Source organism: Culex quinquefasciatus, chromosome 2 (genome assembly GCF_015732765.1).
Source record: "Culex quinquefasciatus strain JHB chromosome 2, VPISU_Cqui_1.0_pri_paternal, whole genome shotgun sequence".
Taxonomy (NCBI): Eukaryota; Metazoa; Arthropoda; class Insecta; order Diptera; family Culicidae; genus Culex; species Culex quinquefasciatus.
In genome coordinates, this window is record NC_051862.1 from 212,862,334 (window position 1) to 212,888,744 (window position 26,411).

Consider the following 26,411-nt stretch of genomic DNA (forward strand, 5'->3'; position numbering starts at 1 on the left):
CTCTCTATCACTCCTTCCCTTTCCCTTGACTATGCGCTCTCATCACTGAGTCTCTCAGTCTCTCCGAAAATGCAATGAAAAGGTCCTATAAATCTTATGAACTTTCATATGTTATAGGAACTATTCAAAAAATCTCTAGAGTTGTATTTGGTGCATGAGTATTCAGGCTTGATAATTGTAGTTGATGAGAGCTGATAGTTTGATATTTTTACAACTCTTAGCTTTAACACTTTTTTCTCGAAATGATGTTTTCTTGTTCATAAAATTGCGTGCGCTTGAGATTTTTAGGAGAAAATGAAATAAAAAGATTAAAATTTTCAAAATATAAAAAAAACATAAATTTTAAAAACCTCAGATTCAAAACCACAAAAATAAAAACGAAAAAAATCAAGAAAAATAAAAAATCCCGAGATACCAAATATGTTAAATCAAAAATTAGAGTGGTACAAATTTTATTTAAATATTTTGTCCATCGGCTTTGGTTAAAGTCGAGGGAAGGGGCAAACATTATTTTAAAAAAATCAAGCCATTTCAAAAAAAATATTTTAGAAATCGTTCGTCTGGGCGCCAAAGATTTAAAAAATAATGTAAAAAGATCAAAAAGTTTTTTTTTTAATAAGGCCGTTACAAATATTTTTTGAAAATTATGGGGGGGGGGGGGCAAAAAAAATAAAAAAAATATAAAAATTGAAATTACGAGGCATGGTTTCAACATTTTAATGGAAAACGTGTTTTAAAATGCATTATACACCTGTCCAGTTATTTTGCCATCATTAGTTTCAATATATCTGAGTATTAACGAAAATTTTATTTTTTGCTAAAAATATTTTTTTGCGGTGCTGTACATTGGAATTTCATAAAAATGCTAAACATTTTTCTACAAGCCCAAACATGCTAAATATGATTATCAATGCAGAAAAAATGCATTTTAAATTGTTTTCAGTTGATTAGGCTTCTATTTTCATGGAAATTTTAAGGTTTTTTGGAAAAATATTTTTTTGCCCCCTGATTTTGAAAGGGGGGAGAGGGCGACAAAGACTTTCAAAAATATTTGCAACGGCCTAAATAACATAAACATAAATAAGCATTAACCAATTTATTCTGAATAAAATTACAATCGATTTAACTTTTTTTTTCAATGAAAATGTTAAATTAAGTATTTTTTTTTAAATATGAAAATAACAATATTTAAGACTTCAATTTAGAATTTAATAATTTCGAAATTTCATAAATTTATAATTCATAGAAATCAGAAACATAAAAATACAGATATTTAAAATTCTAAAATAAATATAATTCAAAAATTTCAAAATGCAGACATTAAAAAATTTCTGAATTCTTAATTTAAAAAAAATATGTTCCAAAATTTGGAAATTCAAAAAATCATGAAAAGAAAAAAAATAAAATTCATTAACTTTAAAATAAGAATCCAGAAATTCAAGAACCAATAAATTCTATAATTCAAAAACAAACAAAACAATAAAAAATAGAAAATCTAGAGATTTTAATAATTTAAACAGAATTGACTCAAACTATGGGTTTCTTACCTAAAATATGATTAAAAACGTTACTTAATCCACCTTTAGGTGGTTGGCGCCTTCCTCACATTTAAAGGGTGCTATCCAAAATGCAAAAAGTGCGTAAATAACACTTAAGTGCTTATAACTTTTGATAGGGTTGTCAAATTTTCATTGTTTTGGACGCATTAGAAAGCTCTTTTGAATACCTATCCAACGATAGGTCGCATGAGAGATCCGGACAACGTTTTCATCAACATATCTGAGATCCGGCCTCCAAAAAGCGTATAAATAACACTTAAGTGCTTATAACTTTTGATAGATTTGTCAGATCTTCAATGTCTTGAACGCGTTGGAAACGTCTTTTAAATACCTTTCTAAAAATGTATAGCATGACGGGTTTTCTTACAAAAACCACCCTTTTTACAATCTTCCGGACTTTTGTTAAATTTGTTTTTTTAGCATAACTTTTCAAGTATTTTACTAAACTTTATCATTTTCAATAGCGACTTATGGGACCCCAAGACGGATCAAATGAGACCAAAACGGTCCAAATCGGTTCAGCCAGTGCTGAGATAACTCAGTGCATTTTTTGATCAACATCCCACCAGACACACAGACATTTGCTCAGAATTTGATTCTGAGTCGATAGGTATACATGAAGGTGGGTCTAGGAGGTCTAATTGAGAAGTTAATTTTTCGAGTGATTTTATAGCCTTTCCTCAGTAACGTGAGGAAGGCAAAAATGTTACAAAATTTGCTTATCTTCTGTAATTTAAGATGGTTGCAAAAAGAGAAGCATTTAAAATTCCAAGAATTAAATAAAATAATTTAGGTTTTTGTTTTGGTTTTTTAATTTTTTAATTTTAGAATCAGTAAATATTTTTTTTTAAATTAAATCTAATTTCTGGGGTTCTGGATCTGAGAGTTTGAAATTAAAAGTGATTCTAGAGTTTTTTAAAGGACTTATAAGCTTTAAAAAAAAACATTAGAATTGTTATTTTTATCAAATTTATATTTATATCATTGGGCATTTTTTGAAACAGAACTTTTACCATTTTTGAATGTTAGTTCCATATTTTTTCCTAAATTGAAGTACAACTAGATTGTCCTTTAATTTTCAATAAGTTCAAAAGTGTGAACATTTTAATTAATAAAAAAGACAGTTGAATAATTTGCTATTTTTTAAAAATATTTTCAACTTACAAAAATTCAAGCAATAAAAAAAGATTACTAACTTATACAAAATTAAAGTTTTGATTTTTTTTAAAGCTCTCGGGATTTTTAAATGTTAATATTTTTTTGTTTTTGAGTTTCGAGTCAAGTTTTTCGTAAAATAAAAATTGCGCAAAACAATTTTCTTAGCACGGGTAAAATGAAAAATATTAATCGTTACAGAGTTAAACTATATGGATTCGCTGAACTCGAATTTGATGTTTTAAAAAATAAAAAGAAACACTTTTCATGATTCGATTATCTGCATTTTTTTTAAACCGTCGGATTATCGAATCTGGACTATTCAAATGTAAAATTTTGGGGTTTTCTAAATAAAGAACTTTCTTCTTATGTTTTTATTTTAGTTTCAGAATTGTTGAAGTTTTTGGTATCTTCGTTTGGGACAAATTTAAAATGAAGGGGACATTTTTTAAAGGAATTTGTCTAAAATATTGCCGGTAACATATGAGCAATTCTCTACCAAAACCGGAAATGGATTTTATTTGTATTTTTTGATTTGGCTCAAACTTTGTAGGGGCCTTCCCTATGACCAAATATGCTATTTTGTATCATTGGTTCACCCATACAAGTCTCCATACAATTTTGGCAGCTGTCCATACAAAAATGTTTGACTTTTGAGAAAAAAATAGGTACACGGAAAAAAAAATTTGGATCAATTTTTTTTTCACTAAACTCAATTTCCCAAAATATGTATTTTTTGATTTTCGAGATTTTTTGATATGTTTCAGGGGACAAAAATCCGCAACTTTTGAGCCATAGAGAAACATGGTCAAAAAATCTGCCGCCGAGTTATGAATTTTTGAAAAAATAGTGATTTTTGGAAAAAAAATCGAAGTTTTATGCAAAAACAAGTTTGACATTACTTTTTAATGCAAAATTGAATTTGCAATCGAAAAGTACTTTACAGATTTTTTGATAAAGGGCTCCGTTTTCAAGATATAGCCACCGAAAGTTTGATTTTAGCGAAATATTTGCAGTTTTTCAATTTTTAAAAATAGTGTAAATATTTTTTTTGAAAAGTTCAGAAAATTTGCTATAAAATTGTCTAAGAGACATTGAAGATTGGACCTCTGGTTGCTGAAATACAGCGGCTTAAAGAAAAAGAAACACGAAAATTGAAGTTTTATAAGTCTCACCCACTCAGCCCACCATTTTCTAATGACGTTATCTCAGCAATTAATGGTCCGATTTTCAATGTTAATACATTTTAAATGGGCGTAATTTTCAATTTTGGCCCTTTTAAAAAGTTAGTCTTGATTTAAAAATTTTCAAAATATTTTTTTCGAAAAGATCGGAAAAATTCACGAATGTTTCATATATTAACATTGAAAATCGGACCATTAATTGCTGAGATATGGTCACTAGAAAATGGTGGGTTATTTTGGTGAGATTTATAAAACTTCAATTTTCGTGTTTCTTTTTCTTAAAGCCGCTGTATCTCAGCAACCAGAGGTCCAATCTTCAATGTCTCTTAGACAATTTTATAGCAAATTAGAAATGGTCACTCATGGTCACTATTTTTAAAAATTGAAAAACTGCAAATATTTCGCTAAAATCAAACTTTAGGTGGCTATATCTTGAAAACGGAGCCCTTTATCAAAAAATCTTTAAAGTACTTTTCGATTGCAAATTCAATTTTGCATTAACAAGTAATGTCAAACTTGTTTTTGCATAAAACTTCGATTTTTTCCAAAAATCACTATTTTTTCAAAAATTCATAACTCGGCGGCAGATTTTTTGACCATGTTTCTCTATGGCTCAAAAGTTGCGGATTTTTGTCCCCTAAAACATATCAAAAAATCTCGAAAATCAAAAAAATACATGTTTTGGGAAATTGAGTTTTAGTGAAAAAAAAGTTGATCCAATTTTTTTTTCCGTGTACCTATTTTTTTCTCAAAAGTCCTAAACAATACCTACAACTTTGCCGAAGACACCAAATTGATCAGAAAATTCACTCAAAAGTTACAGCTGTTTGAATATTTACATACCATTTTTGTATGGACAGCAGCCAAAATTGTATGGAGACTTGTATGGGTGAACCAATGACGCAAAATAGCTTATTTGGTCATAGGGAAGGCCCCCACAAAGTTTGAGTCAAATAAAAAAATACAAAAATAAAAATGGTCGAAATCGGCCGATTTCGTAGAGAGTTGCTCATATTTGAAAATTATGTGTTTAATCATTTTGATATTAATCGTTTATTTTGTTTTTTTTTTTTTCAAATGAAGCTTAAAATAAAAAAAAACTTTTTTTGCTGAAAGGAAAATAAATGTCATGTTTTCGATATAAACGATGTCTTTATTATAATGAATACGGTCCCGTTTCTACAGTTTAAGAAACAGTCAATTGCAAGAAGAAAAAAAAACAAAGCAATTCAAGTTAACTGTTATGATTCTTCAAACTAGTTCGAATGCAAAAAAGGTTATGCAAATATAAATTAAACTTTTTATCTCGTCAACAAAAATACTCAAAACTTTCTACGATTCAACCCTCTCCTCTTCCACTCCTTCCCCCTCCACCGACCGAATGTGGTACAGCCGCTTCTCCTCGTCGGTAATCCGAACCGGCGCCTTCGACAGCGGATCCTTCCCGTTGATGGTCTTCGGGAACGCAATCACCTCCCGAATCGACTTCGCTCGACAAATCAACGAAATGTACCGATCCAGCCCGATGGCGAATCCGCCGTGCGGTGGACATCCCGAGTCCAGAGCGTCCAACAGGTGCTGCAGGTGCGAGTGCTCGATCTGTAGAATGTCGTTCAGAACCATTCGTTGCAGGGCGGCTTCGTGAATTCGAACCGATCCGCCGCCAATTTCCATCCCGTTCCAGACCAGGTCGAACGATTGCGAGCGGATCGAGGCGAGGTCCTGTTTGGACCGCAGTTTGTCCATGTCTTCGGGGTGGGCGGTGGTGAACGGATGGTGGACCGTCTCAAGCTGGCCGGTTTCCTCGTTGGCAGCGAACATGGGGAAGTCGACGATCCAGACGAAGTTTGGGGCGAGGACGCTGCGGGTCACGCGCAAGTTGCGTTCTTCCATCTCGGTGTAGAGTGCCAGACGGACGCGGCCCATCATTTCTTGAGCTTCGCTTGCTTTCCCATAGCCGAGCAGCATCAAATCGCCGGTTCCGAGCTTCAGCCGCTCCTTGATCTCGGCCGTTTCGCGCACCCCGAAAAGGTTCACGATCGACGACTCGGTCCAGCTGTCGGACACGACACTCACGGCGAACTTGCACCGCGGGTACTCCTTGAGCACTTTGGTGAGTGCCGTCTTGAACGTTTTCGGATTTCCGTTGGGCGGTTTGGCCACGATGGCGAAGGCGCCGAATTCCGGAGTGGCGACGCCGTGGCGCATTTTTTCGTTGGACGAGAGGATTGTGGTCAGATCGCGCAGATCCAGACCAAAGCGGGTGTCGGGTTTGTCGCAGCCGTACCGGGACATGGCCTCCTGGTAGGTCATCCGGGGGAAGGGCAGTTGGAGGGGGTGGAGTTGGTTTGGCCAGGACGCATCGAGGATGCCTTCGACGAGGGACATGATTTGGTGGCGGTCGGTGAACGACAACTCCAGGTCGAGTTGGGTGAACTCGGGTTGACGGTCCGGGCGGGTCGCTTCGTCGCGGTAGCAGCGTGCCACCTGGAAGTACCGGTCGATCGCTCCGGACATGAGCATCTGCTTGAACTGCTGTGGGCTCTGAACGAGCGAGTAAAAGTGGTCCGGTTTGCGGGTTGGGACGACGAATTCCTGGGCGCCGCCGGGGGTTCGTCGGAACAGGGTCGGTGTTTCGACCTCGATGAAGCCGCACCGGTTGATCATGAACTCGCGCATCTTCATGATGATCTGCGAGCGGAGGCGTAGATTGTGCTGGAGTTTGGCGGAACGCAGGTCGATGTACCGATGCTCGATCCGGAGGAACTCTTTGGCTTGGTTGTGCTCCTGGATGTCAATTGGAAGGCGCGATCGGGCCGGGTTCAGCACTTCAACGCTGTCCATAATTACCTCGATCTCGCCCGTCGCTTGCTGCCCATTCTCCTGCCCGTAGGGACGCTTCACGACCGTTCCGGTCACTTTGAGGATGCTCTCGAAGGGGATTCCGTCGAGCTTGACCGCGTTGGTGACCGTTTCCGGCACGACGACCTGCGTCGATCCGTAGCCGTCGCGCAGCGTGAAGAACATGTTCATCCGAACATACTCGAGCCAACCGCACAGCGTGACCTTCTGGCCAGCGTGACTCGCGCGGAGTTGCCCGCAATTGTGGGTTCGATCCGTGAACCGATTTATGTTGAGTCGACGCGTCGAAACCGGATTCTCGTAAGGTTTGTTCGGATCCAGCACCTCCAGCTCGTCCACGTAAACTTCGACGGTTCCCGTTGGCAATCCCTGTGCCATTGTCGGCCGCGCCCGAATCGTCCCAGTGGCCAAAATCACAGCATTCTCCGAAATCCCATTTCTCTGCTCCTCCGGAATTGTGCTCACCCTCAGCTGAATCGCCCCATAACTATCTCGCAACATCATCCGATCCGGCGGATGACCCCCGTCCTCCAACCACCCAACCAAGTGGACCTGCCGGCCAATATCGTGCCGCCGGAACACCGCGCAAGTGTACTCCCTCCGCCGAAAATACTCCAAAATACTCTCCGACGAGCACTTCCCGCGCTCCTGCTCCGTCACATCCAGCGCGGACATCCCCTCGGGCCACTCCACCTTCGCGTACCCCCCCTCCGACAAATTAATCGAATCCCTCCCCGTCCCCACAATCCGCTCCACCAGCACCTCAATGTCTCCCGTCAGCTCCCCCTCGCTCCGCTCCGGATCCGGCCTGGCCCGCACCCGCCCAACCACCGTAACCCGATCCGTCCGGTGCATCTTGGCGAGCTGCTTGCGCAGCGAATTCGGTGCCGTCAACCGGACCGACCCCGTCGTGTCCACAATGTCCAGGAACCGGCCCGAGTCGCGCGATTCCACCACATCACCCTCAATCATCACCAAATCACCCACGCAGCCCGTGTTCAGCTTGCTGCACGAGACCTTCTTCGGCGAAGAACGCGCCAGCTGGTTCCCCAGCGACAACCGGCGCCGCTTGACGTCCTCCATGGCGGCGGAACAGAATCGCTACGGAGAAAGAAATCCCGAATCAACACTCTTCAATAAAAATGTGACCAGTCGTTACTCACAACTGACGACGCAGAAGTAGCTATCCGGAACGGTCTAGTTTTCGCAAGCAGCAGCCGGTGGATCGTCGGAACAAGCGACCGGAATCTCCTACAGCTGGTCATCATCGTTGACGCGGTTTTGTGAAAAACGAAGTCCAAGAGGAAATAAATTAGGTAAATAAAATAAAGGGTTGATTGATGATTAGCCGGTCCATGTGATATCTTACTAGGTTGCGCGATTCGGTTCGAGTGTTGCAAAATATTATCGAACTTAGTCGGAGGTACTAAGGAGCGGTTAAGATAAGACTAAAAAGAAATTGATGCAAAATCGAATCGAAAAGAGAACTTTTGATGGCAGCTCTGGCGCCGCCGGCTTGATTTTGGTCCGCTCGTCAACTGTGAACAATGGAGTGCGTTCACAGAAGCTCTTAGGGAAAATTGGGTACTAAAGCCCTATGTCAATTTTTATGTACAACGGTAAAAAACACGATAAAAAACCATTTCTGATCACTTTTTTTCATTTTAATGCAAAAATTTTTTTTGACAGGACTACATTTTTTCGATGGATCAACTATGGTCCCCTTGAAACGAGCTGTCAAGTAGGAGCTTTTCTGTCAAGAAGGACCGCGAGGTTAATTTTTCAAAATTGATTTAAAAATCCATTTTAAACTTTTTGTGGTCGTACAAAGGGTCATTGTACTCAGAAAAATAAGCTTTATCGCTGTAAACAATAATATCAGCAATCTAAGCGTCATTTTAGGACCCAATTTAATATTTGCTAGGGCGGTTCACGTTTAATATAAAATGTGCATGTCTTAAAGTAATAAAAAATTTTAAATTCTTTAATGCTCAAATTACTAAGTTCCTAAATTTAGAAATTCCTCAATTCGAAAAATTTTAAAATTCTAAATTTTTAAAATTCTAAAATTCCAAAATTTATTATTTTTTTTATTTTTTTATTATTTAATTATTTAATTCTTGAATTCATGAATTCTTGAATTCTTGAATTCTTGAATTCTTGAATTCTTGAATTCTTGAATTCTTGAATTCTTCAATTCTTTAATTCTTTAATTCTTTAATTCTTTAATTCTTTAATTCTTTAATTCTTTAATTCTTTAATTCTTTAATGCTTTAATTCTTTAATTCTTTAATTCTTTAATTCTTTGATTCTTTAATTCTTTAATTCTTTAATTCTTTAATTCTTTAATTCTTTAATTCTTTAATTCTTTAATTCTTTAATTCTTTAATTCTTTAATTCTTTAATTCTTTAATTCTTTAATTCTTTAATTCTTTAATTCTTTAATTCTTTAATTCTTTAATTCTTTAATTCTTTAATTCTTTAATTCTTTAATTCTTTAATTCTTTAATTCTTTAATTCTTTAATTCTTTAATTCTTTAATTCTTTAATTCTTTAATTCTTTAATTCTTTAATTCTTTAATTCTTTAATTCTTTAATTCTTTAATTCTTTAATTCTTTAATTCTTTAATTCTTTAATTCTTTAATTCTTTAATTCTTTAATTCTTTAATTCTTTAATTCTTTAATTCTTTTATTCTTTTATTCTTTTATTCTTTTATTCTTTTATTCTTTAATTCTTTAATTCTTTAATTCTTTAATTCTTTAATTCTTTAATTCTTTAATTCTTTAATTCTTTAATTCTTTAATTCTTTAATTCTTTAATTCTTTAATTCTTTAATTCTTTAATTCTTTAATTCTTTAATTCTTTAATTCTTTAATTCTTTAATTCTTTAATTCTTTAATTCTTTAATTCTTTAATTCTTTAATTCTTTAATTCTTTAATTCTTTAATTCTTTAATTCTTAAATTCTTTAATTCTTTAATTCATTAATACTTTAATTCTATAATTCTTTTATTCTTTTATTCTTTAATTCTTTAATTCTTTAATTCTTTAATTCTTTTATTCTTTAATTCTTTTATTCTTTAATTCTTTAATTCTTTAATTCTTTAATTCTTTAATTCTTTAATTATTTAATTCTTTAATTCTTTAATTCTTTAATTCTTTAATTCTTTAATTCTTTAATTCTTTAATTCTTTAATTCTTTAATTCTTTAATTCTTTAATTCTTTAATTCTTTAATTCTTTAATTCTTTAATTCTTTAATTCTTTAATTCTTTAATTCTTTAATTCTTTAATTCTTTAATTCTTTAATTCTTTAATTCTTTAATTCTTTAATTCTTTAATTCTTTAATTCTTTAATTCTTTAATTCTTTAATTCTTTAATTCTTTAATTCTTTAATTCTTTAATTCTTTAATTCTTTAATTCTTTAATTCTTTAATTCTTTAATTCTTTAATTCTTTAATTCTTTTATTCTTTTATTCTTTTATTCTTTTATTCTTTTATTCTTTAATTCTTTTATTCTTTTATTCTTTAATTCTTTTATTCTTTAATTCTTTAATTCTTTTATTCTTTTATTCTTTTATTCTTTAATTCTTTTATTCTTATATTCTTTAATTCTTTAATTCTTTGATTATTTAATTCTTTAATTCTGTAATTCTTTAATTCTTTGATACTTAAATTCCTAACTTCTTAAATTCTTTAATTCTGTAATTCTTCAAGTCTTTAATTCATCAAAAATTTAAAAATCCTTTTTTGCGTTACGTAATAAAAGAACGCTCCTAGGTTAGCTTTTCGATTTCGTGTGAGACCTCGATATTCACAATGGAGCACTTCCATTCGAGCAGTTTTTACTTTTTTCTACAATGTATTTCTTATGGAGCGAACTGTCAAAAACTGCTCGACTGCGGGTGCTCCATTAGGTTTTACGCCATGACGTCATTTGACAGCTCGCGTGTACTGTTTACATGGTCTTCGTCGATTGTTGATGAATTTCCACGAACAAAATCGACGACCGCGTTGAACTCTGCTATAGCAGAGTAAAGTATAAGTATAAGTTTTTGTAAAAAGTGCATTCCTTCTAACCTCCAAATCGAGTCGGCGTAAAACCTAATGACCTCGATTGCAATTTGATTGCTGTACACTGGTAAACAGCACTTTTTTCAGTTCACTTTTACACACTTGTATGGGATTTTTCAGTTCAAGTATTGTACGATCAGTTCCTAGCTGGACTCGGTCGCTGGAAACGACCGGCGACTCAACGACCGACGAAATAGGCGGCGGGCCAGATGCGGGCAAAAAATGTCATAATCTCTTCCCCCCTCACTTCGTCTCACCATCCAGCTGCAGCTTTGTTGAAAAACAAACGGAGCACGCGGTCGCATGATGGCGGCATCGAGCCAGAATTAGGGGTGATCATGTGATTAAACATGAAAGTTTTTTCAAGAAAAATAATATTTTTCCGACCGAATAAAAAAATGCGAGCATGTTCAAACAATTATTCCTGTGAATACAAAGAGACGAGTTGTTCCTTTTAATTCCGCTATATAATTATTCCTGATGTCGGAAAAGTGATAAAAAAGCAAAATTTTAATCCATAATTTTTCTACAAATTGAATTTTTTTCATTTCAACTGGGAACCCCTAGGTCTATCCACGACCGCCCAGTCACGACGTTCTAGCAGGATTCTAGCAGAGTTCCCCAGTCACGAAATATTCTAGCAGAGCTGGTTCTGTCAGAATCCTGCTAGAACGGTAGAACATTTCTGCTAGAATTCTATAAAAATATCCAGCTCTGTAAGAACTCTGCTAGAATCCTGCTAGAACGTCGTGACTGGGTCTCACAGAGCTGGATATTCTTACAGCATTCTAGCAGAAATGTTCCACCGTTCTAGCAGGATTCTGGCAGAACCAGCTCTGCTAGAATATTTCGTGACTGGGCGTTTCCAATGACCGTGATAAGATGCCAGAAAATCCAGCTACGAGCTAAATCCACAATATGATTACACACTTTCGTGTAATCATACTTGAACTGAAAAATCCCATACAAGTGTGTAAAAGTGAACTGAACAGTGTGTAATATTGATTATCAGTGTATGCTCATTGTGGAGAAATCTGCAGTAATTTGTTTTCCACAGTTGTTCTGAAAGACCGTTGGAACACGTTCACGGATGACCCGCTGTCCACTCCCTCACCGCATCAGACGTTTGACAACTTTGACAACTCTCAACAAAAACAACACCAACACAGCAAGCCTCCTTTTCTTTTCCTTGTCGCAACTCTTTCATTCGTGTTCGGCAAAGCAAACGGTGCGGTTTTGAAGTTGTCGTCGTCGTTCGCTGCCTCCGTCATCACGTTTTTTTCCACCTCCTCCAGCAGGGCAGTGAAAGGAAGAAAAAAAGCAACGCAGAAAAGTCCGCATTGTGCGTGTTGAATTCGCCTGCTGAGAAAAGCGCTGATAAGTTGTGATTTATCGCTGATAAGACGACTTTACTGCAGGTGAGTTCATAACCTCCCACGCTTAGTGCCGGGACGGACGAATGATCCGGATGATGCAATTAGAATGCAAGTCTCGGACTCTGAAAAGGGAGGAGGGGACATAAAAGTGCCACCACGGCAGAAAGTGAAAGTAGCGAGTATCGATTGCAACTACTAAAACTGGTTTCAATTTTTAGCCACCATGGACACGTCGCTGACCGCCAAGCAGATCCGGAACATTTTCCTGGACTTTTTCAAGGAGAAGGAGCATCTGTACGTGCACTCGTCGTCGACGATTCCGTTGGACGATCCGACGCTGCTGTTTGCGAACGCCGGCATGAACCAGTTCAAGCCGATTTTCCTGGGGACCGCGGATCCGAACAGCGAAATGTCCAAGTGGGTGCGGACGGCGAACACGCAAAAGTGCATCCGCGCCGGGGGCAAGCACAACGATCTGGACGACGTCGGCAAGGACGTTTATCATCATACGTTCTTTGAGATGTTGGGCAATTGGTCGTTTGGCGATTACTTCAAGAAGGAGATTTGTACGTGGGCGTGGGAGCTGTTGACGGACCGGTTGAAGCTTCCGAGCGATCGGTTGTACGTGACTTATTTTGGTGGGCATCCGGAATCGGGGCTGGAACCGGATCTGGAGTGTCGGGACATTTGGCTCAAGTTGGGCGTGAAGGAGGAGCACATTCTGCCGGGAAGCATGAAGGACAACTTCTGGGAGATGGGCGAAACGGGCCCGTGCGGACCGTGTTCGGAGTTGCACTTTGACCGGATTGGAGGGCGGAGTGTGCCGGAACTGGTGAACATGGACGATCCGGATGTGTTGGAGATTTGGAATTTGGTGTTTATCCAGTTTAATCGTGAGCAGGACGGTTCGTTGAAGTTGCTGCCGAAGAAGCACATTGATTGCGGCATGGGTTACGAGCGGTTGGTTTCGGTCATCCAGGACAAGCGGTCCAACTACGATACGGACGTGTTTGTGCCGCTGTTCCAGGCCATCCAGAAGGGAACCGGAGCTCCGGATTATCAGGGGCGTGTCGGTGCGGAAGACGTCGACGGCGTTGATATGGCCTATCGAGTGTTGGCCGATCACGCCCGTACCATCACGATCGCGTTGGCCGACGGTGGCTTCCCGGACAACACCGGTCGTGGTTACGTGCTGCGGCGAATCCTCCGCCGTGCCGTTCGTTACGCCAGCGAGAAACTTAACGGAAAGCCCGGATTCTTTGCAACCCTGGTGGACACCGTCGTAGAACTGCTCGGGGACACTTTCCCCGAGGTGAAGAAGGATCCGCAGCACATCAAGAACATCATCAACGAGGAGGAGCAGCAGTTCCTGAAGACGCTGAGTCGCGGCCGCAACCTGCTGAATCGCACCATTGCGAAGCTCGGAGACAGCAAGGTCATCCCTGGGGACGTCGCTTGGCGGCTGTACGACACGTACGGATTCCCCGTCGATTTGACCGGACTGATGGCCGAGGAGAAGAACATGACCATCGACATGGAGGGCTACGAAAAGGCCAAACATCAGTCGTACATCATTTCGCAGGGCAAGGAAAAGAGCAAGGCGGCCACGGTCGACCTGGACGTGCATGCCATCTCGGAACTGCAGGAGAAGAAGGTCCCCACGACGAACGATACGTTCAAGTACCACTACAAGGCGGAGAGCACCGATCCGTTGGCCGCGTACGTCTTTGAACCGTGCACCGGAAAGGTCCTCGCTCTGCGCTACAACAACGCCTTCGTTGATGAAGTCCAGGCCGGCCAGGAGTGCGCCGTCATCCTGGACAAGACGAACTTTTACGCCGAATCCGGAGGTCAGATCTATGACCAGGGCTACCTGCTGAAGGTCAACGACGAAAGCACCGAGTTCAACGTGAACCTGGTTTACAACCGCGGCGGTTACGTCCTGCACATCGGAGTCGTCGAAGGAGTCCTGCGCGTTGGCGATGAAGTGGCCTGCCACATGGACGTCGTCCGCCGTCAGCTGACCATGAAGAACCACTCGGCCACGCACGCCCTCAACCACTCGCTGCTGAAGGTGCTCGGCCTGGACACCGACCAGCGCGGATCTTTGGTCGTCCCCGAAAAACTCCGCTTCGATTTCACTAACAAAGCCGCCATGACCATCGAACAGGTCGCCGAAGCGGAACGCCTCACCCGCGAGGTGGTCAAGAAGAACATGCAAGTGTACGCGAAAGAGTCCAAACTGGCCTCCGCCAAAGCCATCAAGGGACTCCGGTCCGTTTTCGACGAAGTCTACCCCGACCCGGTGCGCGTAATCTCCTTCGGCGTCCCCGTCGAAGACCTGGAAGCCAATCCGGAAGGCGTCGCCGGAACGGAAACCTCCGTCGAGTTCTGCGGTGGAACCCACCTGCACCAATCCGGCCACATGGTCGACTTTGTCATCACAACCGAGGAGGCCATCGCCAAGGGAATCCGACGAATCGTCGCCCTCACCGGACCGGAAGCCATCAAAGCCCTCAAGAAAACCGAACTGCTCGAGGGCGAACTGAACGCGCTGAAGGCGACAATCGACGCCGACAAGACCGGCGCAGATTCGCGCGAGCACGTCAAAAAGATCGTCGAACTCAACGAGGACGTCTCCCAAGCCGTCATCCCGTACGTGAAAAAAGACGAAATCCGTAACCAGCTAAAATCGCTCAAGAAAACCCTGGACGACAAGGAACGTGCCGCGCGCGCCGCCGTTGCCACCACCGTCGTCGAAGCGGCCAAAGAGCTCTGCGCCGCCAACAAGGACGCGCCCTTCATCGTGCACCGTCTGGAAGCGTTCAGCAACACAAAGGCCCTCGACTCAGCCCTCAAGGAGGTGCGCAAACTGAACGTCGAACAGTCCGCCCTGTTCGTGTCCTCCGATCCGGACACGAAAAAGATCTTCTGCCTGGCGTCGGTTCCGAAGTCGGCGGTTGAAAAGGGTCTCAAGGCGAACGAGTGGATTTCGCACATTTCGCCGAGCATGGGCGGAAAGGGCGGTGGCAAGCCGGAATCGGCTCAGGCTTCCGGTGGGGCGTTCGACAAGGTGGAGGAGATTTTGGAGCTGGCTCGTGCATTTGCCGCCTCGAAGCTGGGTTAGACGTTGTGGGGGGGAAGAAGCGTTTTGTATCGAACCGGAAGTGCATTTTTGTCAACACTTTTTTACTTTTTTCTATTTGAATAATGTGTCGAAAAACAATTGATTGTAATTTGTTCTCGTTAAATTATTTTCCAATTTTGAAAAACACGCATCAAAAGAAGACCAGATCATTGCATTGGATAAAGTTTACGAAATAAAGCTTGCTTTTTAGGCTTGTAAAAGAACCGTGTGATTGAGATTTTCATTGGAAAAGAATTGGAGAAAAGAAAAGCTGCTTTTCGCCTAAAATTATGCAACTGATTGAATCGGGAAAAGACTGTTGATTAAATCAAATTTTGATGTCTAAATAACTCCTGGATTTATGCAACTTACCTTCCTTGCAAAAGCTCAACACAGCTGGAAGTATAAATTTAGGCGTTTTCGAAATTGGTTTTATCAGTTTACCGTAAAGCTTGCCGAAATTTTTGAGAAAATCAACCGTAAATTTCAAAATATTTATTCTAATCTATATTTACAATCTTTGCATTCCAAATGTTTTCCTACTCGGATACTCTTCCCTTTCCCTCTTCCTGCTTTTTCACCCCATCGTAGATAATTCGTATCTCCCGCAGCAGCTCCGCCACATTCGTTCCCATTTTCGCGCTAATCGGCACCACCGGAACGTCCACGTGGTGCTCCAGCAGCTGCACATTCTCCTCCGCCCCAGGCAAATCAATCTTGTTCGCGATGATCATTTTAGGCCGCTCCGCCAACTCTTCACTGAACATGGTCAGCTCGTGCATCAACGTGTGATAGGCGGTCCACGGTTCCGCCGCCGAGGCATCGACCACAAACAGCAAAATGTTGCATCGCTCCGCGTGCTTCAAAAACTGAATCCCCAGTCCCTTGTTCTTGTGCGAGTCCGGAATCAACCCGGGCAAATCCGCCACCGCAATCTGCTCGTAATCATCGTACTGGACCATCCCCAAGTGCGGCTTCAACGTCGTAAACGGATACGCGGCCACCTTCGGTCGTGCCCTCGAAATCGCCCTCAGCAGCGTGCTCTTCCCCGCGTTCGGCAGCCCAATAAATCCAACATGCGCCATACTCCGCAGCTCCAAAATGTACGACTTGTCCTCGCCCTGCGCTCCAAACTCCGCAACCTGCGGCGCCTGCTCCAAATCACTAATGAAAAAGTGGTTCCCCTTCCCCCCGGCACCACCTCGCGCCGCCACAAACATCGTCCCTTCCTTGTCCAGATCCCCCACGACCTTCCCCTCGCCACTCTTCACGATCGTCCCCAGCGGAACCTTGACCACCGTGTGACCGGCGTTCTTCCCGTGGCAGTCCTTATTCCGCCCGTTGTCCCCCGCGTCCGCATTCAACTGCACCGTAACATGGTTCAAATCCCGAACATCTCCGCTGGCCTGCAGCACCACGTGGCCCCCGTTCCCCCCGTCTCCGCCATCCGGACCGGCGTTTTCGTTGCACCAAAGCCGCAGAAAGGACACGCATCCGTCGCCGCCCTTCCCACCAATCGTGCGCACGTGCTTGCAGTCCACAAAGTATTGAGTCTAAAAGAAACGTTGAAATTATGGTCCGACCGGACGGAACACCAACCGGAACTTACCGTTGGTTTGTCGGATTTGGCTTTCTTGCTGCGAAGGGCGATCGCAACGCGTTTTGAGGAGAAATTTGCACTGGCTTGAACTACTGGCAGAACGCGAGCTGTCCGCAAGTAGCCGGAGATGTTTCTTAACATCGGGGAAAACATTTTAAACACTTGAAATCATTAAAGTTTAAAATTTCATTCAAAATTCGTGCATTCACAAAATTCCTTTACATAAACAAAGTGGAGTGCGTTCGGTTGTTACACGCGTGTTTTGGGCTTTGTTCACAGTGATCTAGAAAATGAGAATAGGGTGACCATGTAGAAACTTTTTGTTTGTCACAAATTTGTCAAAGTCTGCAAAAATAAATCTGCTCAGGAAAAAAAAGTTCATTCAGATTTTGCATAAACCACACCTACTCAGGGCGTTATATTGAATAACGTCATGATTCGAAATCTGAACACTTAGTAGCATATCATTTTTGTTATAGCTGGCAAAAAATCATGTAATAAGTTGAAATGTAGAAAATACTGTTGAGCCAGCTCTTTAAGGGAAACATAATTTTAGAACTATTTTTTTTTCGAAATGATTAGGAAATTTCACAAATAGGGGAAATATAACCATTACCTAATATATACCTAATAAGCGGTCGTGTTTGAATGATGCTGGATAATCTGGATTGTTCCTTTAAATTTGTAGTAAAGTACACAATCAATTAGAGCAACTTTTTGTGAACATTTCTGTTTATTTTCACTTTTCTCAAAGTTACTCTATTCCTTTTACAACACGCAGAAAAATATTTTGTAGAATCAGCCTGTACGAGGTTTGATTCAACAAAATATTTTGTTGAATATAATCAACAAAAATTTTGCATTGAATCAACTCTCGAATTTTGTTGTTTCAAATCGGGACATTTTATTATTTCAAAGCAGTTTTTTTGTTGAATCTACCCCAACTTAAGTTGATCGAGATTTGACAGATAGTGCGTTCGAATCAGAATTTTGTTGAAACAACGTCGTTTTTTTGTTGACTTAAATCTGGATTTTTTGTTGAAACAACTGAATATTTTTTCCATTTTTTTTGGTGATTATTTCTATATATCAATAATAATAATAATAATCAATAAATAGAATCAGCAATTTATTTTTCAAATTTTATTGAAGATCTCAAATAATTTCAATCGACGCTTGAACAATCTGATTCGCTGTCCTTGCACCGCTCCTGGTGTTGCTAACAACCACTAACAACATCGCTCGTTGAACCGCCAAGTTTGCTAAGTTGCATCTTCGCGTTGGGCGGCCATGTTAGCAGACTTCTGCAAGTGTGGAAAAAGCGTTAAAAAGAGACTTTTGATGTAAAATAATAAGATGCTTACGAAGCTGGTTTCGTCGAAGGCTATTTTTTTGGGATTTCCATTCGATCTGCTGACCTGGGATGGTTCTCCGCCTTGCAACTTGTTGAGTCCTGGTTCTTGGTGGCTTTAAAATCACCTCGAATCTCGAACACTTCCGTCCCGAATTTCGCGAATCATTGCTCACGCTCATTGCCGCTGCAAGAGAACAGGCCACGGATAGAATTACACGTATGGCCTGGCCGCACCGAACGAAAAAAAAACGTACTTCGAAGATTGATCATCCGCCTGCCGAGAAAAAACTTTTCATTTTGACAGATAGCGGGCACGTGTAAACTACAATAGTTTTCATTTAAACCAAAAAAATAGTTAAGTTGAATCAACGCTGTTTTAGGTAGGATCAAAGCGACAATTTTGTTGTTATTTCTCAAAGAGTTTGACAAAATACAGTAAGTTAATTCAACTCAAAGTTTTGAGTTGTTTCAATTGGTTTTCAGGGTTGCTTTAACAAAAAATCCTCAAATTAAAACAACAAAATATTTTTTTGATTCAAATAGGCTTGATTTTTCTGCGTGAAGCATTTAAAAAAATCCCAAATAAATGCATTGGGCCACACTCATTTTCAGTTTAGTTCTTTTTTCTTCCAGTGCTCTTTAGGATCTGCTTAGTGCTGCTAAAATTGATGAAATTTTAAGCGAACACTCACGAAAAGTTGCATTTATAGGAGCCACCCTTTGTTCCTTATTTGTCTTCGCTTCTCACTCGGCCTTCGATTGGAATGGGTCGTCACAATTCAAACGTCAAAAGACTTGGCGCGTTTGTTTTTTGATGGCGCTTGCTAATTATTTACATGTTTCGGGATAATTTTTCAAGTGAGCGACTAACTAATGTTCAAAAAAACATGTTGCCAGTAGTTGGAAGCAACTTCATATCTTAAGCGCTTTTTTTTCTTAACTTATTTTTATTTGGTCCTTTTAGGTGCTGTGACCAGGTTGGGACCGCGGATCAGTAAAACAATATACAATAACAAAAAAAAAAACTCCTTAAATTCCATACTTGGAGATCATGTAACTGACGAGGGTTACTTGGTCCAAGCGGGTCTTGCAGGTCTTGCCTGCCGATGTACTCGGAGAAAATCCCCCACAGCTCAGCTGAACTGTAGAGTACCTCCCCGGCTTCCTTCTCCGTGGCTCCACCGTCTCGGGGGCCACCTTGGCTGCTTACTGCGGACGAGGGCGATCCTTGTATTTTCCGTCCGGAACTGCGCCCGGCAGCGGAGGGAACTCCGCCGGCGTAAACGCCGGAACTGCTGGGCTCTGCTTCTCCGCCTTCCTTGCCGGCGGTTTCGGTTTCGACGCCTGCTGGCGCCTCTGGATGAAGTCCGCACGCTTAGGGCAGCTGCGGTCCGTGGCTTCGTGGGCTCCAGAGCAGTTGGCACTCCGCTTCGGCTCGGCTTCTTGGACTTTGCACTCGTGCGTCTTGTGGGGACCCCCACAGTTGTTGCACCTGCCTTTCAGGTGACAGTTCCTGGTTCCATGACCCAACTGCAAGCAGTTCCTGCACTGGGTCACGTTCGGCCGCTTGTTCCGGTAGGCCTCCCACCGGATGATAGTGCTTGCCACAACTTTCATTGCAGAGAGCTTCTTCAGATTGGGGAAGACCACAATGTACGGAGTTTCGTCCACGGTGGACTTTTCCTTCCGCGTGATGATATGCACCTCCAGCGCGTCCAGCTTGAGATCCCTCTTCAGAACACGCAGAAAAATAAGACATATTTGAATCAACAAAACGTTTTGTTGATTTGAAAATCATATTTTTTGTTGAATCAACGCTAAACGTCAAAGCAGCTTTTTCAAAACAACAAAAGACTTTCGCGGAATCGAGAAAATCAAGGTTTGTTTCAACGCAAAATCGGCGTTGATTATATTCAACAAAAATTTTGTTGATTCAAACCTAGTACAGGCTGATCCTACAAAACTTTTTTCTGTGTGAAGGTACTTGACATCAGGAAAACCACGAAGAACAACCCGATGATTTCGTTCGCTCCGCCGATCGTGGGTGTAGAACTCCACTTTCTTCTTCTTGAGTAGCTCTTGCAACTTGTCAAAATCTTTGACAGAGAAGCAGGTCACCTTGGTTCCAAATCGGGTTAGTTTGTAAATCGGTTTGAAACCAAGTTAACAACTTTCCACTATCGCCACGAGCTTGTAAAAATCCGTGGTGTTCTTCACCACCAAAGGTGGTTGCTTTTGTTTACCTGCCGACTGGCCGGGTGGTGGAACCACCGGGGCGTCCCCTCCTCCTGCTGGGCTGGCATTGTTGTTGTTTTTGTTATCCGCTAGCGGGCTGAACTTGTTGTTGTTGAGCAGGGTCTTCTCAACTTTTTCTCCTTCGATGCCGATTCCAGTGACCTCGCTGGACTTCTTCCGCTTCCGATTCCCGCGGACGGGACGAAAATCTTCCTCCTCGGAGGATTCCTCCACCTTCATCTGTCAAAAACTTCAAAGCACGCGAGATGACAACACGAGCAAAACACGTCTTAACTTGTCGCTGGCTGGCGACTGATGGTACGTTCGTTTGAACAGCCAGTGCGGCACTGAGTGCCGCACTCGTCGGTGCCAGTTTTGGTTCAATCGAACGTCATCTGTCAGTGTGCGTGGAACTCGCATGAAACTGAAAAAATATCGAGTGCGGCACTAGAGTTTCAGTTCCAAGATGGCGGCGAAACTCGTGCGGAACTAGCGCGAGTTTCTTCAAAAAACACTTTGACAGCTCTGAGTGCGGCACTCAGTGTGGAACTTGCCATCAAACGAACGTACCATGAGTGTGATCTTAAGCGCTTTGGGGAATTAGTTGTTTGGCACACTGATTTATTAGGGAAGTTAGCAATTCGAAATCAAGTTCTTTTTAAAAAGATCTGCAAAACTTCATAAAAAATCTGCAGGTAAGGACCACAGTTGATGCAACGGATGCAACTCGACCCTACCATCTCTACAGCATCAGACGTTTGAAAAATGCTCTTTTTTTGACAGCGCCTCGCTCGCTTTGCGATTCACAACAAAAGTAACGCCGCGCCGTGCCGCTAAACAAACCGCAACCTTTTCGCGTCGAAATTCCGGATTATCTCCGGGCACTGTCCTTTTCTGTTTCCAAACGTGTGGACCCGCGAGTCCAACCCCGGCCGCCAAGCTGTCTTCCGTAATCAAGATGAAGCTGATCGACTCGGTCGTTCGCAGCTTCAAAGTGGCCAAAGTGTTCCGGGAAAACACGGACAAGATCAACGCGATCGACTTCTCGTCCAACGGGGAGATGCTGATAAGTTGCAGCGAGGACGACCAGATCGTGCTGTACGATTGCGAGAAGGGCACCCAGATCCGGACGGTCAACTCGAAGAAGTACGGGGTGGATTTGATCCACTTTACACACGCCAACAACACGGCCATCCACAGTTCGACGAAGGTCGACGACACGATCCGGTACCTGAGTCTGCACGACAACAAGTATCTGCGGTACTTTCCGGGCCACACGAAGAAGGTCATTTCGTTGAACATTTCGCCGGTGGAGGATACTTTTTTGTCGGGGTCGTTGGACAAAACGCTGCGGCTGTGGGATCTGAGGTCGCCCAATTGTCAGGGGGTGATGCACCTGAACGGGCGTCCCGTTGCGGCGTACGATCCGGAGGGGCTCATCTTCGCGGCCGGGGTCAACTCTGAGAGCATCAAGCTGTACGATTTGCGGTCCTTCGACAAGGGACCGTTCGTGACGTTCAAGCTGAACCAGGAGAAGGAGTGCGACTGGACGGGGTTGAAGTTCTCCCGGGACGGCAAGACCATCTTGATTAGTACGAACGGGTCCATCATCCGGCTGATTGACGCCTTTCACGGAACGCCGCTGCAGACATTCACTGGTGAGCAATCTCCTCTGATAGTTCTTGAAAGCTCTTCTAATCCCGAGTTTCGTTCTTCCTTTCAGGCCACCTCAACAACAAGGGAATCCCGATCGAGGCCTCGTTCAGTCCGGACTCGCAGTTTATCTTCTCGGGCAGTACGGATGGGCGGGTGCACGTGTGGAACGCCGACACGGGCTACAAGATTTGCGTGCTGAACGGCGATCATCCGGGGCCGATTCAGTGCGTGCAGTTCAATCCCAAGTTTATGATGCTGGCGTCGGCCTGTACGAATATGGCGTTTTGGCTGCCGACGGCGGAGGATTCGTAAAAAGGGAGAAGGAGAAGGACGTGTGTTAGGTTTTAGGAAGCGGGAAGTCGTCGAATGCTGTTGGCGGGGGAGGATTTGACGAATGAGTGAATTAATTTTAGAATAAGTTGCTGAAAGGAGTTTGTGTGGTAGGACGAAATAAATAAGTTTCTGATGTAAACTGAACTTAATTGTGTGTTTTTTAATATCCTTTGAGAAATTTGTCAAAATCTCAGTTTAATTCTATAAGCGTGAAACTAAAAAATCTCTATTTCCAACATTCCAAAGCCCAAGCTTCCAAAAAGTTGGAACTTTCATTATTCCCTATGTTTTTACAGTAGTTGTTTGGTAACTGGGCTGAGAACGTAGCCCAGTCACCGAATGCTGCTCGCTAACTGGGCTGAAGAAAAAATAACGAGGGGCCACCGATGCATAATATTGTGCAAATATAATATAAAATAATTTTTACTCACATTTATTTAAAATGAATACTTTTCATATTCCTCTAATTGTTAGTTGAAATCACATAAAAGTTTGAAAAAAGTTTTTTTTTTACTATAAGGCTTTCTAGGCCCAGTGAAAAAAATATAATTTAACTCAAAAATGACGAACTCCTCGTCACAGTGTCCTGATGCAAACAATGATCGAGCTGTAGCTGTCACAGCCCTGTGAAGTATGTTGGCTGACATATCGGGCAGTCAGTCAAAAAAACCAGCTAGAAGTCGCCTGACAAAAAAATTTTGCTAGAAAGAGATAGGAAACCTGATGCAAACAAACGTCCAGCTGTCATGTAAACATACTTTGAATGTGTTGGTAAATTTCTGACTAGAAAGCCTTATTGAACTTGCTGTTGCATCCATTAACCCCTAGGTCATTTCGGTTTGTTTTGGTTTTTTGACGTTTGTCTGCTTTTTAACTGGGCTACGGCCCAGTTATCGAGCGCCCAGTTAAACAACGCCCAGTTACCGAACAACTACTGTACTTACTGATTTTCACTATTTAATCAACTTATTTTGCAACACTTTTGATGAAACCTGCTTCCTCACTTCTTATTTAGTTATTGACATATGCACAAAAAAACTAAAAACTAAAAACGATAAAATTCAATTCAAAAGCTATAAATCTTTCAAAGTATTTTTTTAAGGTGTCAATTAAAACGAACATTTTTTTTTGTTTAAATTATAAAGATTGTTGTCAAAACTATTAGAAGATTTTCACAAAACTATCCTATTTCACACTGGATATAGCAGTTTTGAAGAGAAAATAGAAGTCAACTTAACACAATCTTAAACGCGTTTTTTTGCATTGATATTCATATTTATCATGTTTGGGCTGGATTAAAATTTTTTCAATTTTTATGAATTTCCAATGCACAGTGGTCCAAATCGCAAAATTAAGTGGAAAATAGATTTTCCAAAAAAATGTGAAATTTTGGGGCCATGCAAACTTTTTTTTTCAACACTTTAGGTCACTTCCGAGAGCAGACTCAGATTCAGCGGGGAAAAATACATGAAAAAAATATATTATCCGCGCACCACCAAACCGAAGTGCGCAACACTTCTGTTGCGCGAAAAAATCTGTTGCGCCGAACAAAAATGTAGTGGTTTATCGTTAGCGTGTACATCAGCCTGTGGCGCAACAGCTTTGACAGGTTGCGTTCGTATTTTGATTTTTGTCTGCATTCACAATACACTCAAATCACGATGGTTTGACACCAACTGTTGTCAAACGAACGGGGTCACTCTTAGTTTGACACCCTTTTTACACGAAGTTCACACATACTACCAAACGTTTGTTTTGACAGTGTGCGTGAGCGCCGTGTAAAAAGTGACAGTTTGTCACTTTTTAGTTGCCTTTGACCAACCAACTAAAAACAAAAAAGTAGTGACCAACCATCGGAGGTTGAGTGTATGTGGACAATTTTAGAATTTCGTTAGGGTGGTCTAAATATGGTTTTCCCTTGAAAATAAGACTATTTCAATTGAAGATATCTCGAGTTTAAAGAAAAATACTTCTGAGATTTTTTCAGCGATCGTAGTGCTGGATCGGCTGGATCTCTTCTTTCAAATGCAACCTGACGCTTAAAATTTAACTTATACACCTTTTTGAGATATTTAAGTTTTACATTTGCATCTTTTATACCTTATGAATAAATAATTTTCGTAACACTAAAAATAGTAGAATCAAATCATCTCCTTGATTTCAAGTGTTATTTATACACTATAAAAATCATCTTTTTTTGTAAAGAAGCAAACCCGTTTTGTTTGAAACAAACGAAGTAAACAAATTGAAGAAAATCTATATTCATGATGCAAAACCCAAGAATGACGTCACACTCATGGTCGACGGAGCGCCTAGGTTTTGGTTATCCTTCGGAGACCAACCGACGTCGTCTCACATGGTTCCAGGCCCTCTTTCTTCTAGCTTTTCGTGGATATTTTTGGCATACACTTAACACCCTATCGGCACGCGATTTATTTTCTGAGAAAGGGGCTTGTGTTCTTCTTTTGTCTGCTTCTTTTTTTTCGTAGGGTATGATGTCAGGAATATATTAAATCCCTTTCTTTGTGGTGGAAATTTCGTCCTGAGAGTCGTATAAATAGTACTGGTTGCGGACTGATGTGGTGAAATTATATCGTCCTTTTTTTAGCAGGATTTTGTTGAACATGCTTGGAAGTTGTGTTTACCAAAAATAAAAAAATGGGCAGTTAAAACAAAATTAAAAAAAAATCAGTTTTGATAAAAAAAACAACTTACCATGCGTCTCCATCAAATTGATGCATAAAGAAAAAACACTTTCATCAAAATTTTGTAGAAAAATAAAACAAAAGTAATCAAGGTAGAAATTTAACTTAATCTTATCAAAAGCAATTAACAGAACAGCATTGAATATGCAACTTTGGTGTTCAAACACCAAGGACCGTTTCACCTTACCATTGGCCAACATTGAAAGTGAGTTATTATCTAACATAAATTCACACCTCAACAAACTTGAAAGACGACGCCCCCAACCCACAATGCCAAGGAGCGGTTGTAAATTGTGTGTAAATAGAACAATCATTAGTGTAATATTGACACCTTTGAGGGTTGAAGCACTCGAGCACGAGCTACGGAGATATGAATCATTTGTCGAGAATTCAATTTCCGTTCGATGTGGGCGGCCTCAGGGTACTGATACCTCAGTCAACGCCAGCCTTAAAGCTTTACAGAGTTTGATTTGTTAGATGACTTTATGATTGGTGTGTATTGTAGAAAATTGTATAAAATTAATAAAGTGTTTTAAATTGAGCATTTTCTTTGTATTACTACCTTTAATAACCTGAAGTTTAATTTTGAGCAAAAAGTCATTATTTTAAAATTGTTGAAATTACGTTTGGGCGGTCTTCGAGGGTCAGTACAGGAATGGAATAAGTTTATCATTTTTGTGTAAATTTTGATTTCCATGTTAGCCCTATGTGAAACGGGCTAAAAACAGCTATATTTGGTTTTTTTTCAAATATAAAACTTGATTGAAAATAATCTCGAGTAGGAAAAAAGACAATAATTCATTTTTGAAAATAAAATGTTGTTCTAAAAATTGTTTGAAGAAGAATCGCAATAGCTTATGTTGCACAAACAATTATCTCAATCTTTTTGTGTACGTATCTACGCAAGTAGATAACTCTATATTCTTCAAACTTTGTATGGAGAGATCTTTGCTTGTAGTGGTAAGTTAAAATGAGTGATTTTCAGAGAAAAATAGATAAACGAAAAAAAACCTGATTTTTTTTATTCAAAAAAACAAATTTCAAATCAGGGGGAAAAAAATATTTTTTCAAAAAAGTTCATAACTTCAATGTAATTTTAAGAGCAAACACCGGAAAAAATAAGGTGTATTCCCCGGCGTTTGCAGTAAAAATTATCATGTTTGAGTTAATACAAAGATATTTTGAGTTTT

The 26,411-nt window shown here is 40.8% G+C and overlaps 4 protein-coding genes across 6 annotated transcripts; 2 read left to right on the forward strand and 2 right to left on the reverse strand.

Annotated features, from left to right (window-relative positions):
• Window positions 1-5,178: 5,178 nt before the first annotated feature.
• Window positions 5,179-8,290, reverse strand: LOC6037905 (aspartate--tRNA ligase, mitochondrial). 3 transcript variants are annotated; one of them, XM_038255235.1, is made up of 3 exons: window positions 8,130-8,288; window positions 7,924-8,011; window positions 5,179-7,861 (listed from the first exon to the last, which is right to left on the reverse strand). In XM_038255235.1, the coding sequence occupies exon 3, from the start codon at window positions 7,841-7,843 to the stop codon at window positions 5,231-5,233; it is 2,613 nt and encodes an 870-aa protein (XP_038111163.1). In that variant the 5' UTR covers window positions 7,844-7,861; window positions 7,924-8,011; window positions 8,130-8,288; the 3' UTR covers window positions 5,179-5,230. The 3 variants fall into 3 exon arrangements, with proteins under 3 accessions (XP_038111163.1, XP_038111164.1, XP_001847765.2); XM_038255236.1 differs by having other exon boundaries at window positions 7,924-8,017; XM_001847713.2 differs by having other exon boundaries at window positions 7,924-8,290.
• Window positions 8,291-12,022: 3,732 nt separating this feature from the next.
• Window positions 12,023-15,562, forward strand: LOC6037906 (alanine--tRNA ligase, cytoplasmic). Its single transcript, XM_001847714.2, has 2 exons — window positions 12,023-12,253; window positions 12,430-15,562. Exon 2 carries the CDS (start codon window positions 12,435-12,437, stop codon window positions 15,336-15,338), a length of 2,904 nt encoding a protein of 967 aa, XP_001847766.2. The 5' UTR covers window positions 12,023-12,253; window positions 12,430-12,434; the 3' UTR covers window positions 15,339-15,562.
• A 256-nt stretch (window positions 15,563-15,818) lies between these two features.
• On the reverse strand, window positions 15,819-17,184 carry LOC6037907 (mitochondrial ribosome-associated GTPase 2). The gene is made up of 2 exons (XM_001847715.2): window positions 16,948-17,184; window positions 15,819-16,891 (listed from the first exon to the last, which is right to left on the reverse strand). The coding sequence occupies exons 1-2, from the start codon at window positions 17,089-17,091 to the stop codon at window positions 15,878-15,880; spliced, it is 1,158 nt and encodes a 385-aa protein (XP_001847767.2). The 5' UTR covers window positions 17,092-17,184; the 3' UTR covers window positions 15,819-15,877.
• Window positions 17,185-21,318: 4,134 nt separating this feature from the next.
• Window positions 21,319-22,665, forward strand: LOC6037908 (WD repeat-containing protein 82). The gene is made up of 2 exons (XM_001847716.2): window positions 21,319-22,185; window positions 22,251-22,665. The coding sequence occupies exons 1-2, from the start codon at window positions 21,486-21,488 to the stop codon at window positions 22,493-22,495; spliced, it is 945 nt and encodes a 314-aa protein (XP_001847768.1). The 5' UTR covers window positions 21,319-21,485; the 3' UTR covers window positions 22,496-22,665.
• Window positions 22,666-26,411: the final 3,746 nt, after the last annotated feature.